At 38.8% G+C, this 16709-nt stretch overlaps 1 protein-coding gene across 5 annotated transcripts in view; it reads right to left on the minus strand.

Moving 5' to 3' along the window:
- Positions 1-625: 625 nt before the first annotated feature.
- IL1R1 (interleukin 1 receptor type 1) overlaps positions 626-16709 on the minus strand; it is an 87616-nt gene continuing 71532 nt past the window's right edge. For 3 of the 5 annotated variants that reach the window (XM_004277735.3, XM_033401718.2, XM_049696078.1), the window contains 5 exons: positions 13533-13650; positions 12666-12817; positions 4217-4360; positions 3318-3485; positions 626-2805 (listed from right to left, as the gene is read on the minus strand). In XM_004277735.3, the coding sequence (XP_004277783.1) occupies positions 2387-2805; positions 3318-3485; positions 4217-4360; positions 12666-12817; positions 13533-13650 (1001 nt within the window). In that variant the 3' untranslated portion in view covers positions 626-2386. Of the gene's footprint in view, positions 2806-3297; positions 3486-4216; positions 4361-12665; positions 12818-13532; positions 13651-16709 lie in introns of all 5 variants that reach the window. The other 2 variants (XM_049696080.1, XM_049696079.1) reach the window with 2 other exon arrangements.

Here is a 16709-nt window from a genome sequence, read left to right on the forward strand (position 1 = left end):
CTTGTTCCTTCATCTGGAATATATTTCTCTGCCTTCTCATTTCATCTAAATTTGTTTGCATTTTTATGTATGTGGAAGGTTAGTTATGTTTCTCAAACTTGGAGAAGTGGACCTCTGTAGGGAATGTCCTATGTGTCCCATCAGTACACTCCCTTTCTTCACCCAAGGGCCAGGGATCAGCTGGTCCCAGGGTGGGTTCTGACCTGTGCTTGGGGACTCATATCCACAGGCTGCAGGACTGTTGTTTTCTTGCATCTGGTGGGTGAGGCTCGTCTAGAGGCTTGTTCATGCTTCTGGGTGGGAGGGGCCAGTGTCTGCCCACTGGTGGGCAGAGCTGGGTCTTGGCCTTCTGGTGAAAATGTAAAAGTCTATACAATGGTTGCCCTTATCAGTTTTTGGACTGGTAAAGGGTTAATAAGAAGACTCACATTTTAATCCATTTTAGGAGCAAGCAAACAGATGGAGTACAGCTGAGGCTACAAAGGGGAATCAGCCCTCATTGGTTAGCTAATGGTCTCTGACCTCCCCAGGCAGAGTGTCCTCACTCTCTATGGGACCTGCGAGTGTGCAGGTAAACTCAGGAGAGGGCCGGCAAAGGAACAGATTTGAAGGAGAACGGTCAATACCAGGTTTTGACAATTTTATTGGAAAATAAATACAGTCCATTGATCAATGATATGTGCTGTACATGAATCTGGCATCTTACTATATAAAAATATTTGGTATCTGCTACAGAATTATACAAACAAGTTTTAAAAAAACCCTTCATCATTAACCAGTACAAATATAATTTACAAAAAATATCATTGAAAAAATGGCTCAATACCCTTTCTTTCATTGCAAATAAAATAGAGGCAGAAGGGGGAAAATAAAAATTCTGCTAAGCCAGTTTTAACAACTGGAAATGAAACACTTCATTGCATTTGCAAACTTAAACAGGCTGACCAGAACAAACAAAAAATTTACCATCAGATAGTGCAGTAAAATCTAATTAATGGGGAAGGCCTGAAAGGAAAGAGGTTAGAGGAAACCTTAAAAGAGATTTTCAAAAATTAGATAAGATAATCTGCGGACATTTTTAAACAATAAAGCACTACACAAATCTGTTATATGTGCAAATTACTTCTGAAGGCACCTCTGACAAAGAGACACACCCACACCTCTCCTGCAGAGAGCAGGGCTCCTTAGCTGGAGACAGAACAAACTTCCCATAAAGTGACAGCCAACAATAAGTACAATCAGACTGAGAAAAAGAGAGCAAGTGCCTTAGGGCAGTTTCTTGGGGAGATCTCTTGGAGGAAGTGACTTGGAGTAAATTTTGAGTTTCAGTAAAATTCTGGCCAGCTGGAGAAAATGTGAGGAGACAGGAAGGAGAGGCAGAGATGGAGGGGCACTGGGGGCAGGTATGAAGGTGCACAACTTGGGATTCGCAGAGCAGGACCAAGAGGGGTCCAGCTGTGTTGGGGTGGTGAGATGCTAAGTGGGAGAACATGGGCTTTAGCTCCTGAACCAGGAGGAGCCGGTGGAAGTATTCTAGTAAGGACAGGATGAGATCACAGCAGCATTGTGGGAAAGATGGTTCATCTGGGGCCGTGTGTGTATGACAGAGTATAAGGAGGAGGTGACTTGGAAGTTGTCCTTCCAAAGAAGGTACGAGTCAAGTAAAATGCAGAAGAATAAGGTGGAACCGAATGGTCATTCCAGGGGGAAGGCATTAAGAGGTGGATCAATTCTTTGCAACTCTTGCTCTTGAAATTGTCTCTCTCCTGCAGAAAGCTAAGGTTATTGCAAACCCTTCTAATACTGGAGAATTCCTTTGTTCATTGAAATGACAGTTTTAAAGGTCTGTGAAGTAAAATTCCATCTTTGGAAAGTGACTGCCAGCCGTCAAGGGGTATGGGAAATGCAAGGCAAATGGAAAGTTCTCCAAGAATGCGTCTAATTTCCCTGGGAAGTACGGGTCTCACTGTGCCTGCAGCAATGTCCAAGAGAACCGCTCGAGGACCAGTGACCCTGCTGTCCCCAGACTGGGCCACAGCCCTGCCCTCAGACTGTGGGTGACTTCCTAAAGCTGTCTATAGAAGGGATTTCCTGCACGTTCATTCCTCTTGTTTGCCGCCTCAGTGCCTTTTCTCAGCAGTTCAAACATTCAGACAGGGCATCTGCTGCCTTGTTAAAGGACTTCCCAAGCCCTCTGCTCTGAGTTGCCCTGGCCACAGGGCAACTGTCACCACTTACTGCTCCCTTAACAATCCAATTCTAGGTGACCTCAGGGATAAGGGACTACACAGGTGTGTGGTATGACTGTACAAGTCAGTGAGGCCCAGCCCCGCCTGCAATGCCTGAAGACAGGAATCACCAAGGAACTCTTGACCAAGCTTCTCTGCTACCCGAGGGGCACGTGGACCTCCAGTGGCCGTTTCTCCTTAGAGTCCCGCTGAGTGGCCGGGGACAGCAGCTTGTGCTTGGCTGAAGGCGGCTGCCGCTGGACCGGCATGTGGTACCTGACCTTCTTCCAGAACCTCGAGTTCGTAGTCTGCGACCCTTCTCTAATGTCCCCTGACCAGCGTATGGCCCCCTGTTTCTGCTTAATGAATTTAATGGATTCTGGCATTTTCTCATAGTCTGGGATTTTCTCTAGCTCCAGCAGGACAACTTTAATTCCTTCCTGAATGAGAGCGTTGTACATGGCTATCTGCTCTTCAGATGAATTCCCCAGCCAGCAGAATCCTGATATTTCTCGGGCCAAAATGATAATCAGTCTTCTGCTTTTCTTTATGGTTTCATTAGCAACCTCCACAATGCCTGAAAAACACGGAGCACAGCAAGTAAACTTTCAACTTACAATCATTCCCTCCAGAACCAAAACCCCTCAAGGTTCTTCCCACCCCATGGCCTATGTCTCCTAATGCTCTTTTTTTCTTGCCTTACCTAAGATTGAAGGAGTTTCTCATTTTATAGAATAGGTCAAAAACTGACCCACAAAAGGTGAGCAGGGGTCAGAGTACTTTAAGTAGAAATTTATAAACTTTCTTGTTAAACCACTGGATCTATATCACTCCTATTTTACCATCAGCTGTAAAGTAACTACTGGATCTAACTAGTTACGTTTTCCAAAATGAAATAAAACTTAGTTAATTGTTGCCCCAAAAGAATATGAGAAAAGTAAACACTTTGCATTTAATATGAAAGTCGTCATCATGCACCACTTAAGAGGCTCTTAAAATTGTCAGATATGTACACCCAGAAAGAGGGAACCCAAGTTTCGTAATTAAATTAGTTTTACAAGACTATTACTTTTTCCACTGCATACATACTTTCCCCAACATAGTCATCTCGGCCACTGATGAAGAGCTTATATCCACACTGTTTTTCCAAGACCTCAGGTAAGACTTTAAACACAAAAATATCTGAGTTAGAGGTGGACCCTTCCCCAGGGGTCTTTGGACATAGTATGTACGCATCATACGTCTTTCCATCTGAAGCTAAAGAGAAAATGCAATATATTTAGAACCAAAAGAAAAAAAAATGAGATTTGGTAAAGTCAGTATCGCAAACATGCATTTCATAGTGAATTATTAATTTTGTGTGCAATGGTATGAAGCAACAACACCAAAAGTATAATGCCTTTTTAAAGTGTTCATCTTCTTACAAGTTTACATTTATTCTGTTTTACTACAAAGTTCTTCTTATATTATTCGATGGTCCCCTCATATGCAAACATTCTTTACCCCTCAGTATGGAACTACCCTTATCTCACTGTTCTCATCTTCCCCAAACGTCTAAGCCCTGAATGCTATCCATTCTTCCTTTTATATATTAGTGTAGTATTAGTTTTCTGTGAGGTTTAAACAAAAGAGAGAGTGCTTCCCTGATGCCTGAAAATTACTTCATTTCTTCCATTTGATGGCAAATCATGGGGTGATCTGTGTTCTACCCAGCACAGAGCAAGTCCTCAACCACAGCTTCTGAATAACCGGATTTATCAGCAGATGCTCTAAATGCCTGTTTATCCCACCATGATGAACACCAGAGCAGTAACTTAGAAAATAATACTATTCAGTCTATTTGGTTAAGAAACTATAATTATGTATAATTATGTTATTTTGTATATGCCACATTTCATTTTAAAATTTAAATAAAACCCCTCTTAGTTAGCTTTTACATCTCTTAACTATCCCAACAAGAAAATACTGCATAGAATACAAAATTGTACCTTTTTTGGGGAGAAAATCATAGAAAGAATCTCTGTACCAAAGCACAATGTCAACCTTGAAGACTTTATAGATGAAAACAGAGCATGTAATTACCAATGTTAACATGACAAATATACCAATTGTGGGCGTCTGGAAGTCAGGGACTACAGCAGAAAAGAGGGGAAAAAATATTAGAACCCAAAGAATTTAAAAATTGAGCATAGCAAATTAAACATTATCATCCCAGAGAAACCATATTTGGGATTGGCCTGTAATCCCAAATCCCAGACAGTATTAACCCATTCATTATCATCTTTTATTAATGAATACTGATGTACAAAGGCATTGAGAATGGATACTGTATAAAACTAAGGTGCGTTGTATTAAATCTTCACATAAGTCGTATGTAATAACATAGAAAAAATACCAAAGACCATAGGATAGAGCACTCCATAGGACTATGAGTAAAGTCAGAGTCAGTCAAGAACCTACAAAAGTTCTACAAAAGTAGGAGAGTCAGGTGGAGCAAGCTGAAGACAGGAGGAAAGGAGAAAAGGGTTTAGGGATGCCAGACAGTGTTTCACACTTCCACATCCTCCCAGCTTCACATGCTAGTTATTCATCTGATGACTGCAGAGGAGTTCATGCGGAGAGGTAAGGGAGAGGAGAGGAGAGAAAGAAGGAGCCTTCTAAATGCCAAGGGCCAAGGAGGCATCCAGAAAGCTCTGTTATGTTGCTTTTCCAATTTCAGTCATTGATCCATCTCCAGTTGAACTGGCTATGAAGTGGAACTCAAGATAGATCAATATCCGATTGGCCCAACTGATAGTTCACATTTACAGTCTTAATTACTGTAGCTTTGTACAAGATCATGATATCTGAAGTGTAAATCTTTGCGATTTGTTGTTTTTATTCAAGACCACCTTGACTAGTCTTGGCCCTTTACATTTCCAATATGACCTTTAGGATAAACGTGCCCACAACAACATGCCCACACAAATGCCCACCCACACCTGTACAAATATTGCTGAGATTTTGATTGGAACTGTTTTGAATCTGTAGATTAATTTGAAGGGAACTAACATATTTATAATACTGAGTATTTCAGTCTTTCAATCCATGGATATTGTATATCCCTCCATCTATTAGGTCTTTAATTTATCTCGATAATGTATTTTTAGTTTGTATCACAGATTTTGAACAGCTGTTGCTGGATTTATTCCTATATACTGAATATTTGATAGTTTTAGATGCTACTGTAAATGTTATTTTTTAAACTTAATTTCTATTTGTTGTTGGTATTTGCAGAAATACATAGAAATACTATATATAAACATATACACTAGTGATCGTGCTAAATTCATTTAGCTATTAATTCTAATAGTTTGTCCATAGGTTCTTTTAGATTTTCTTCCATGTACACGTTCATAAATACCGTATTTTAATTCAACTACAAATTACCTTAAAATATTTCACAAACACTTTAAGATTTTTTTATTGGAGTATAGCTGACTTATAATGTCACGTTAGTTTCAGGTGTACAGCAAAGTGATTCAGTTATATATACAAATAAAATATATAATTCAGTTAGATGTGTGTATATATATATATATATATATATATATGTTCTTTTTCAGATTTTTTCCCCTTATAGGTTATTACAAAATATTGAATATAGTTCCTTGTGCTATACAGTATGTTCTTGTTGGTTATCTATTTTATATATATTAGTATATATATGTTAATCCCCAGCTCCTAATTTATCCCCCCCTCCCCTTCCAACTTTGGGAACCATAAGTTTGTTTGCTATGTCTGTGTGTCTATTTCTGTTTTGTAAACAAGTTCATTTGTATCTTTTTTTTTTTTTAGATTCCACATATAAGCGATAACATATATTTGTCTTTCTCTGTTTGGTCTACTTCACTTAGTATGATAATCTCTAGGTCTATCCATGTTGATACAAATGGAATTATTCTATTTATGGCAGAGTAACATTTTATCGCAAATATATACCACATCTTCTTTATCCATTCATCTGTTGATAGACATTTAGGTTGCTTCCATTGTTAAATAGTGCTGTTAGGAACATTGGGGTGCATGTATCTTTTTGAATCATAGTTTTCCCTGGATATATGCCCAGAAGTGGGATTGCAGGATCATATGGTAACTCTATTTTTAGTTTTCTAAGGAACCACCATACTGTTCTCTATAGTGGCTGTACCAATTTTCAATCTTACCAACAGCATATGAGGGTTCCCTTTTCTCCATTCCCTCTCCAGCATTTATTATTTATTTGTAGATGTTTTGATGATGGCCATTTTGACAAGAATGAGGTGACACCTCATTGTAGTTTTGATTTCTCTAATAATTAGTGATGTTGAGCATTTTTTCATGTGCCTGTTGGCTATCTGTACGTCTTCTTTGGAAAAATGTCTATTTAGGTCTTCTGCACATTTTTTGATTGGGTTTTTTTGTTATTATTGAGTTGTATGACTATTTGTGTATTTTGGAGATTAATCCCTTGTCAGAGGCATCATTTGCAAATAACTTCTCCAGTTCTATAGGTCATCTTCTCACTTTGTTTATGGTTTCATTTGCTGTGCAAAAGCTTTTAAAGTTTACTTAGGTCTCATTTGGTTTTGCTTTTATTGGCATCTAGAAGATGGATTGGGAAAAATATTGCTGTGATTTATGTCAAAGAATGTTCTGCCTATATTTTCCTCTAGGAGTTTTATAGTATCTGGCCTTACATTTAGGTTTTTAATCCATTTTGAGTTTATTTTTGTATAGGGTGTTAAAGAATGTTCTTTTACATGTAGCTGTCCAGTTTTCCCAGCACCACTTATTGATGAGATTGTCTTTTCTCCACTGTATATTATTGCTTCCTTTGACCACAGGTGTGTGGGTTTATTTCTGGGCTTTCTATCCTGTTCCATTGATCTATATTTCTGTTTTTGTGACAGTACCATACTGTTTTGATGATTGTAGCTTTTCAGTATAGTCTGAAGCCAGAGAGCCTGATTCCTCCAGCTGTTTTTCTTTCTCAAGATTGCTCTGGCTATTCAGGGTCTTTTCTGTTTCCATAGAGATTTAAAAATTTTTTGTTCTAGTTCTGTGAAAAATGCCATTGGTAGTTTGATAGGGATTTCATTGAATCTGTAGATTACCTGGAGTAGTACAGTCAGTTTGAAAATATTGATTCTTCCAATCTAAGAACATGGTATATCTTTCCATCTGTTTGTGTCATTTTCAAATTCTTTCATCAGTGTCTGATAGTTTTCGGGGTACAGTTCTTTTGCCTCCTTAGGTACGTTTATTCCTAGGTGTTTTATTCTTTTTGATGTGATGATAAATGGCATTGTTTCCTTAATTTGTTTCTGATCTATTGTTAGTGTATAGAAATGCAAGAGATTTCTGTGTATTTTCTATCCTGCAACTTTACCAAATTCACTGATGAGCTCTAGTAGTTTTCTGGTAGCATCTTTAGCATTTTCTATGTACAGTATCATGTCATCTGCAAACAGTGACAGTTTTACCTCTTTTCCAATTTGGTTTCCTTTTATTTCTTTTTCTTCTCTGATTGCTCTGGCTAGGAATCCTAAAATTAAGTTGAATAAAAGTGGCAAGAGCGGGCATCCTTGTACTGTTCCTGAGGAAATCTTAGAGGAAATGCTTTCAGCTTTTCAGTGTTGATTATAATGTTAGCTGTGGGTTTGTCATATATGACTTTTATTATGTTCCCTCTATGCCCACTTTCTGGAGAGTTTTTATCATAAATGGGTGTTGAATTTTGTCAAAAGCTTCTTCTGCATCTATTGAGATGATCATATGGTTTTTATTCTTCAATTTGTTAATGTGATTAAAATCAATCACACTGATTGATTTGTGGATACTGAAAAACCCTTGCATCCCTGGGATAAATCCCATTTGATCATGGTGTATGATCCTTTTAATGTATTGTTGGATTTGGTTTGCTAGTATTTTTTGAGGATGTTTGCATTTATATTCATCACTGATATTGGCCTGTAATGTTCTTTTTTTGTGGCATCTTTGTCTGGTTTTGGTATCAGTGTGATGGGGGCCTCATAGAATGCATTTGGAAGTGTTCCTTCCTCTAGGTTGTCCATCTTATTGGCATATAGCTAGTTGTTGTAGTCTCTTATGATCCTCTTATGACACTGTATTTCTGCAGTGTCAGTTGTAACTTCTTTTTTGTTTCTAATTTTATTACTTTGGGCCATCTCCCTTTTTTCTTGATGAGTCTGGCTAAAGGTTTATCAATTTTCTTTACTTCTGTTCTGATCTTTATGATTTCTTTCCTTCTACTAACTTTGGGTTTTGTTTGTTCTTCTTCCTGTAGTTACTTTAGGTATTAGATTAGGTTATTTGAGATTTTTCTTGTTTCCTAAGATTGTATCACTATAAACTCCCCTTTTAGAACTGCCTTTGCTGCATCCCAGAGGTTTTGGATGGACATGTTTTTTTCATTTGTCTCTAGGGTTTTTTTTTCTTATTTCCTCTTTGATTTCTTCAGGTGATCCATTGGTTCTTTAGTAGCATATTATATAGCCTCCACATATTTGTGGTTTTTGCAGTTTTTTTCTTGTAGTTGATTTCTAATCTCAGTGTTGTGGTTGGAAACGATGCTTGATATGATTTCCATTTTCTTAAATTTACCAAGGCTTGCTTTGTGGCCCAACATGTGATCTATCCTGGAGAATGTTCCATATGCACTTGAAAAGAATGTGTATTCCCTGCTTTCAGACGGAATGCTCTTATAATTAAGTCCATCTGGTCTACTGTGCCATGTAAGGCCTGAGTTTCCTGATTGATGCTCAGTCTGGATGATCTGTCCATTGATGTAAGTAGGGTGTTAAAGTCCCCCACTATTATTGCCTTACTGTCAATTTCTCCTTTTATAGCTGATAACATTCTCCTTAGATATAGAGGTGCTCCTTCTATGCTAGGTGCATATATAGTTACAATTGTTAAATCTTCTTCTTGGATTGATCCCTTGATCATTATGTAGTGTCCTTCTTTGTCTCTTGTAACAGTCTTTAATTTAAAGTCTACTTTGTCTGATATGAGAATTGCTACACCAGCTTTCTTTTGATTTCCATTTGCATGGTATATCTTTTTCCATTCCCTCAGTTTCAGTCTGTATATATCTCTAGATCTGAAGTGGGTCTCTGGTAGATGATATATGTATAGATGGGTCTTGTTTTTGTATCCATTCAGCCAGTCTGTATGTTCTTATTGCCATTTTGTTCATTGTTCTGGATTTGTTTTGGTAGGACTTTTTTTTTTCTTTTCCTCTTTTGTTCTCTTCTCTTGTGATTTGATGACTACCTCTAGTGTTAGTTTCCTTTTTTATGTGTATATCTATTGTAGATTTTTGGTTTGTGGTTAACATGAGGTCTTGGTATAGCAGGCTATATATATACATTGTTGTATTAAGTTGCTGATCTCTTAATTTCAAATGCATTTTAAATATCCTGCATTTGTACTCTCCTCATGATTACTGGTTTTCATATCTTTGTGTGTCTATGATTTCCTGCCTTTACTGTATGTTTTCCTTTACTGGTAAGCTTTCCCGTTACATAATTTTCTTGTTTCTAGTTGTGCCTTTCCTTTTCTGCTTATAGAAGTTCCTTTAGCATGTTTTGTAAAGCTGGCTTGGTGGTACTGAATTCTTTTAGCTTTTACTTATCTGTAAAGCTTTTGATTTCTCCATCAAATCTGAAGAATAAACTTGCTGTGTAGATTATTCTTGGTGGTAGGTTTTTCCATTACATCATTGTAAAAATACAGTGCCACTCCCTTCTGGCCTACAGAGTTTCTGATGAAAAACCAACTGATAAGCTTATGTGGTTTCCCTTGTATGTTATTTTCTGCTTTTCCCTTGTTGCTTTTAATATTTTATCATTAATTTTTGTCAGTTTGATTACTATGTGTCTCAGCATGTTCCTCCTTGATTTTAATCCTGTATGGGACTCTCTGTGCTTCCTGGAATTGGGTGACTGTTTACTTTCCCATGTTAGGGAAAATTTCAGCTATTATCTCTTCAATTATTTTCTCAGGTCCTTTCTCTCTCTCTTCTCCTTCTGGGACCCCTATAATTGGTGCATTTGACATTGTCCCCAAGGTCTTGTAAACTGTCCTCATATTTCTCATTCTTTTTTCTGTTCTTTAGCAGTGGCTTCCACCACTGGGTCTTCCTAATCTAACTTTGCAGCCCCATGTAGGTTGATAAGTCTGAACTTTTAAAAGCAACCTATATGATTCTGAAAATAAGTGGTCTCAAGACCAATTTTACAGACTATTAATGGAGCAAATAAGGAACTCTAATGGCGAAATTGTGAGGAAAATAATTTTAGTGCAATGAAAAAGAAAAGGAGACAGCAAAGGAAATAAGGGTACAATGAAGTAAGAGAAAGTACAAGAAGCAAAGAGTAGAATTTTAAGGAGAGTTGGCAAATGCTGCAGAGTATCAGTGAAATGAGGAGGGGGAGAAAGCTGAATAACACTTGAAGGAGTCCGTAAGAGGCCTGAAATATCCAGTAGGCCATGAGGAATCACTGAAGCCTTTGATGGCAGAGTAGAAGGACCTTGAGTTCCCCTCCTCTCACGAGCACACCAAAATCACAACTAACTGCTGAACCACCATCTATAAAAGAGTGGAACCTACCAAAAATGACATTCTACATCCAAGGAATTAAAGAAGAAATCATGATGAGATGGTATGAGGGGCACACTCGCAATATAATCAAATCCCATACCACCCGGGTGGGCAACCCACAAACTGGAGAATAATTATATTGCAGAAGTTCTCCCACAGGCATGAGAACTCTGAGCCCCACATCAGGCTCCCTGACCTAGGAGTCTGGCATCAGGAGGAAGAGCCCCCAGAGCATTTGGCTTTGAAGGCCCATGGGGCTTCACTGCAGGAGCTCCGCAGGACTGGGGGAAAGAGATTCCACTCTTGGAGGGCACACAAGGTCTTGTGCACACCAAAACCCAGGGCAAAAGCAGTGACTCCATAGGAGTCATTACCTGCTCGTTTGGAGGGTCTGCTGGGCAGGCGGCAGCTGTGGCTCTCTCTGGGATCACAAAAGCTGGTGGCAGACATATCTGGGAGTGTTCATCTGCGTGAACTCTTGATAGAGGCAGATATCTTGCTTGGGTCTTTGGCACCAAGACCTGGCCTCCTGCAACAGCCTGTAGGCTCCAGTGCTGGACTGCATCAGGCCAAACGACCACCCAGGGCAGGAGCACAGCCCCACCCATCAGCAGACAGGCTGCCTAAAGACTTCCTGAGCCCACAGCCAGCTCTAGATGTTCCCCTTGACACGGCCCTGCCCCCCAGAGGGCCAAGCCCCAGCGGCACCCACCAGTGGTCAGGCACTGGCCCCTCCTACCAGGAAGCCTGCATAAGCCCCTAAACCAGCCTCACCCCCCAGAAGCAAGAAAACTATCATCCCACAGCCTGTGGAACTGAGTACACAAACAGGTCAGAAGCTACCCTGGGACCAGCTGGTCCCAGGCCACTGGGTAGCAAGAGGGGAGTGTACTGACACCCAGGACATCCCCTACAGAGGGCCACTTCTCCAAGACCAAGAAACATAACTAATCTTCCATATACATAAAAATACAAATAGAAAGTTAACAAAATGAGACAGCAAAGGAATACATTCCAGACGAAGGAACAAGATAAAACCCCAGCAAAACAACTAAATGAAGTGGAGACAGGCAATCTACCCAAGAAAGAGTTCAAGTTCAATATAATGATCGTAAAGATGATCCAAGAACTTGGGGAAAGAATGGATGCACAGAGCAAAAAGCTATAAGACGTTCTGAACACAAAGTTAGAAAATATAGAGGCAACCAGAGTTGAATACCATAACTTTAAATGAAAAATACAGTAGAAGGGATCAATGGCAGAATAAGTGAGGCAGAAAAATGAATCAGTGAGCAGAAACACAAATACTGCCAATATTGTGTTTGATTACAGAATTCATGAAAACCAGTAACTTCTGACATCCTGTCTGGAAAGTGGATATTTAGGCTTCCCCTGTGCATTCATCATGTAGTGCTTTACCTAAAACTATTCATTAGGTACCGAGGATGACCAGACTTAAGTTGCTATTAGCTCTGGAAATAGAACGATTAGTAATTATCTGCAACATCACAGAATTTATATTCAAGTAAAGAAAACTAAGATAGATATGGACATGCATAGCAGAGGCTCTACGGGGCAGAGAGAGGGGTTAAGAGTAGGCAGCAGGACAGCACAACCTCCTAGAAGAAGATATAGTTCAGCTGGGAAGTGAAAAAGGAACGGCAGTCCCCAGGTTAAGAGGAATCTAAGAGCATTCTGGGCAGAGGAAATAGCATTGTAAACCTCAAGGTCATGAAATCTTACTACAGGAAAACAAAATTGCATTTCAAATAAACAGCTGTGTTGTTTACCTGGATGTATTAATTGGATATATGCTGTACTCCTTCCTTCTGTATTCTTGGCTAAACAGATAAATGGATGTAGAAAAAATTTACTTTCCACTGCTGTAATATTAAGCCGTGCGATGACCGCACTCTTTCTTTTGTTTAAAGGATTCTGCACGCTGTTCAAAAGAGTAACAGAATTGTATAAATGGCATCAATTATAGATACGATAAGCATCCCTGGTTTATCGTTACAGCAGAAATAATCACCAGCCCTAAGCACAGGTATAAGAATCAGGCTTTTAGCAAGACTGATCTGATGTTTCATAGCCCTAAGACCACTGTTAGTAAAAGACCCAGTAGCACAGAGAAATAAAATTAAAATTACCAGCTTCCAAGAAGGAAAATGGGGACCTAGGCATTCTGGTCTCCATGGGGCACGAAGAATATATGAAACAAGGGTAGATTGGGACAGATGGGAAAGGGTTTGCAGGTGATGCTAAGAAGTAATAGGACGCCATCAGAGACCTGAGCAGGGGAGTGCCTGATTCTTGGCCACAATTAATGAGTCTTTTCTAAACTACTTTAAAAATGGAATGACATGAAGGATAATTCAGGACAATTGCTTCATGGGAATGCTGCAACATTTTTAACTGAATTTAAGAGAAAGCCTTCCAAGGGGTCTGGAATTTGTACCATAATGACATGTATCGTCACCTTCATTGGACAAGATCTTATGAATCCTGCTGAGCTTAGCAAAACTCAATATGGGCAGCAAAGGGTTAAGGACCAATCAATGACCAACTCGATCACGGCCACTAGATTCAATCAAAACGGTTATATAACGTATGACATGGAATTTAATACCAAAATGTCTGGCTCTTGGCATACTTACTATGTAAACTCTTCCATCATCATAGGCTCATATTCCTTAATTCCTGACCCATTCCACCTCCAGTAGACAAAGTTACTTAACTGGCCGGTAACATTGCAGATGAGTTGGAGCCAGGATCCTGCAAAGGAATGGATTTTGAATCATAACATTAATGGACTTTCACCTGATCTATCTAGATTAATAAATGACTGTTGAACAAAAATTTTAAATTACAGGAAAGCAAAAAGAAGAAATTGCCCTTATATCCACCACCGAGAGATAAGCACTATTAGTAACTTTACGTAGCTCATTCCTTACCTTTCTGTGTACGTATGCAGTTTTTAAAATGGGGTGTCGTTGTCTACTATTTGTAATTATTGTACATTGAGAATTTCGGCTCACGTGATTAGCCTTCCAAAATAGGCTATTTCATGACAGTTTACTATTCCATCATACAGACATACTATGATGAATTCCTTTCCTATTGCTAAACATAATGTTTCTAATTTTCCATTATTATGATTAACATTCCAATGAATGTTCCTGTACGTCAACATTGCACATATCCTGAAGTATTACTCTGAATAAAAATCTGGAAGAATTGAGTTAAAAGAGAGACATACTTTTAAAAGCCAAACGCCCTGTCCCAAGGGAGACTACACCAGTCTGCAGTCTGTCCAGCAGTGTATGCAAGAGTCATTTATCCCCGAAAGCCCCAGATACCAAGTGTTTTTGGTTAGTCATTGCCAATTGAGAGAAGAAAAAAATTCCATTTAAATTTTCATCTGCATTTCTTGAGCTCATGGTGAATTAACATGTTTTTCATAAGCTTAGTATTCATTTGCCTTTCTTTTAAGAATTGCTTGTTATGGGCTTCCCTGGTGGCACAGTAGTTAAGAATCCACCTGCCAGTGCAGGATCCAGGAAGATCCCACATGCCGCGGAGTAACTAAGCCTGTGCGCCACAACTACTGAGCCTGTGCTCTAGAGCCCATGTGCCACAACTATTGAAGCCCGTGTGCCTAGAGCCGGTGCTGCACAACAAGAGAAGCCACCGCAGTGAGAAGCCTGTGCACCGCAAGGAAGAGTAGCCCCTGCTCTCTGCAACTAGAGAAAAGCCCACGCAAAGCAACGAAGACCCAACGCAGCCGAAAATAAATAAATAGAACGAATAAATTTTTAAGAAAAGAGTTGCTTATTATTCCTAATGGCCATTACTAAGCTGCATTCTCATATTATTAGCCTTATGATGCATGGAAGCTCTTTAATTATCAAGGATAGTAACTCTTTATCATACATGAAAACTACCGCAAATATCTTTCAGAGCTTGTTTTCATTTTGTTACTGTTTATGGAAATTCTTTAGTGTATATATTTTTATTATTTGGCCAAATTTACAATTGTTTTATACTACGTCTTCAGTATTTTTTGTTGTTGTTGAAAAGCTCTCTCTACCATCAAATCAGGAAAATATTCCACGTACTTTTTTCTTTCAGGTATATACGATGTTTGCATTGCTGTAGTTTGAGTGTTTTAGTTCTTTAATCTGTCTAGAATACAACTTGGGTATGGTATGAGAGAAAGCTTTAACTTAATGTTTTTATCCAAATAGTTGACTGATAATTCCAGAATCTCTTACTGAATAATAAATCTCTTCCTCAGTTACGTAAGGATGATAAAATAATTATTTGGGACTTTCTAGGTTGATCTGAATGTGTATACTGGCGCCAGGGGTACCACACTCTTAATTATTGCAGTTTTGGGGTAAATATTCATATCATTTAGCTTTTCTTCCCAGTATTATCTTAGTAATCTCAGCATTTTTTTCTCCCAGGTGAATTTCAGTATCACTTGACAATTTTTAAGCCCATTCATATTTTTATTGGAATTCCATTAAAACTGTAACTTTCTGTTGAGAGTCCATACCTTTACAATTTCCAGTTTTTCATATGGGAAAAACACACATCCTTATTACAGTTTTTCTTAAACGTGTGTTTCTTGAGGGACTGTTTTTCTTATTGCTCCCTTTGGAGCTTTTTTGGATTTCTTTATCCCAGTTGCCTAACTCTCCATGGATTTTTAATTCCACAGACACACACTCTACCTGTTGACTTAGATGTTTTCACCTCCTCAGAACCAATTTCCTCCCCATTGCCGACAACATCTCCCCATCCCTTTAAGAACGTGTGCGTTAAATCGCCCAGTGTTTTGAGATTTATAGGTCAGAATTTGTGGGGGTTTTGTTTGGTTGGTTTCTTCTTCCTCACACATCCAATATAATTTTTACAGGTTTTGCTAAGCTATCTTATAGACACGTCTATGGCATTTACTGTTGCAAATAGGACCTCTTTCCCCATTTTCTTGGTTTTTGCTAAATAAGTCTAATATTTTAGAATATTAATTTTATATCTGGTCAGTACAACAATATTTGTAGGTACATCGTTATATGATCTGAAAATAATACAGCTCTTTTCTCCCCTACAGTCAGCATGCCTTGGTTCTTTTATCTTTGCATTAGTGGGCACTTCTGGAACATGTTAAGGCCTAGACCTGTAGAAGGTTTAACACTATATAGTGTTTCACCATTAAAAATGTTGGTGACGATTGGTTTGAATTGATGTTATTAAGTGCAGAAAGTATCCCTCAATTCCTATTTCTCTAAGTCATTTTATTGGTAATTAATATGAAACCTTATCAAATAAATGTCTGATTATAGGATACTCATATGCCACGGTGATCAGGCCTCTGATCAATGTGATATATGAAAATTATTATTTCCTAATGTGAGCTTCTTAGACTTGTAGATCCAATCTAGGCTTTAGAGCTCTACGTGTACATTCCTCGAGCATGCTTTCTCAACAGGGCGAAATGTGTGTCTTGGCGAGGAGAGCAAGAGAAGCTTAGCTATTGCAGTGGTGTGTGGCCTTTCAAAGTGCCACAGTGCACATCTGGGTATTAAATACCTGAGCAACTAACGAGTATGAGGGAAAAAATGGCTTGTTAGGCGCTACAGGGGAGCAATGATGGGGAAAAAAGGGTTGAAACACTGCTCTGGATTCTACGGGACAATATTTAAAATTTTCACATCTTTGTTTACATCTACGACTGTCTTTATATTACTTTCCACCACGAAGAACAACTTGGCCAAGTACAGAATTCAGAGGTCACACATTTTACCTTCTAATCTCTGTACAATTGC

Source organism: Orcinus orca, chromosome 13, assembly GCF_937001465.1.
Source record: "Orcinus orca chromosome 13, mOrcOrc1.1, whole genome shotgun sequence".
NCBI lineage: Eukaryota > Metazoa > Chordata > Mammalia > Artiodactyla > Delphinidae > Orcinus > Orcinus orca.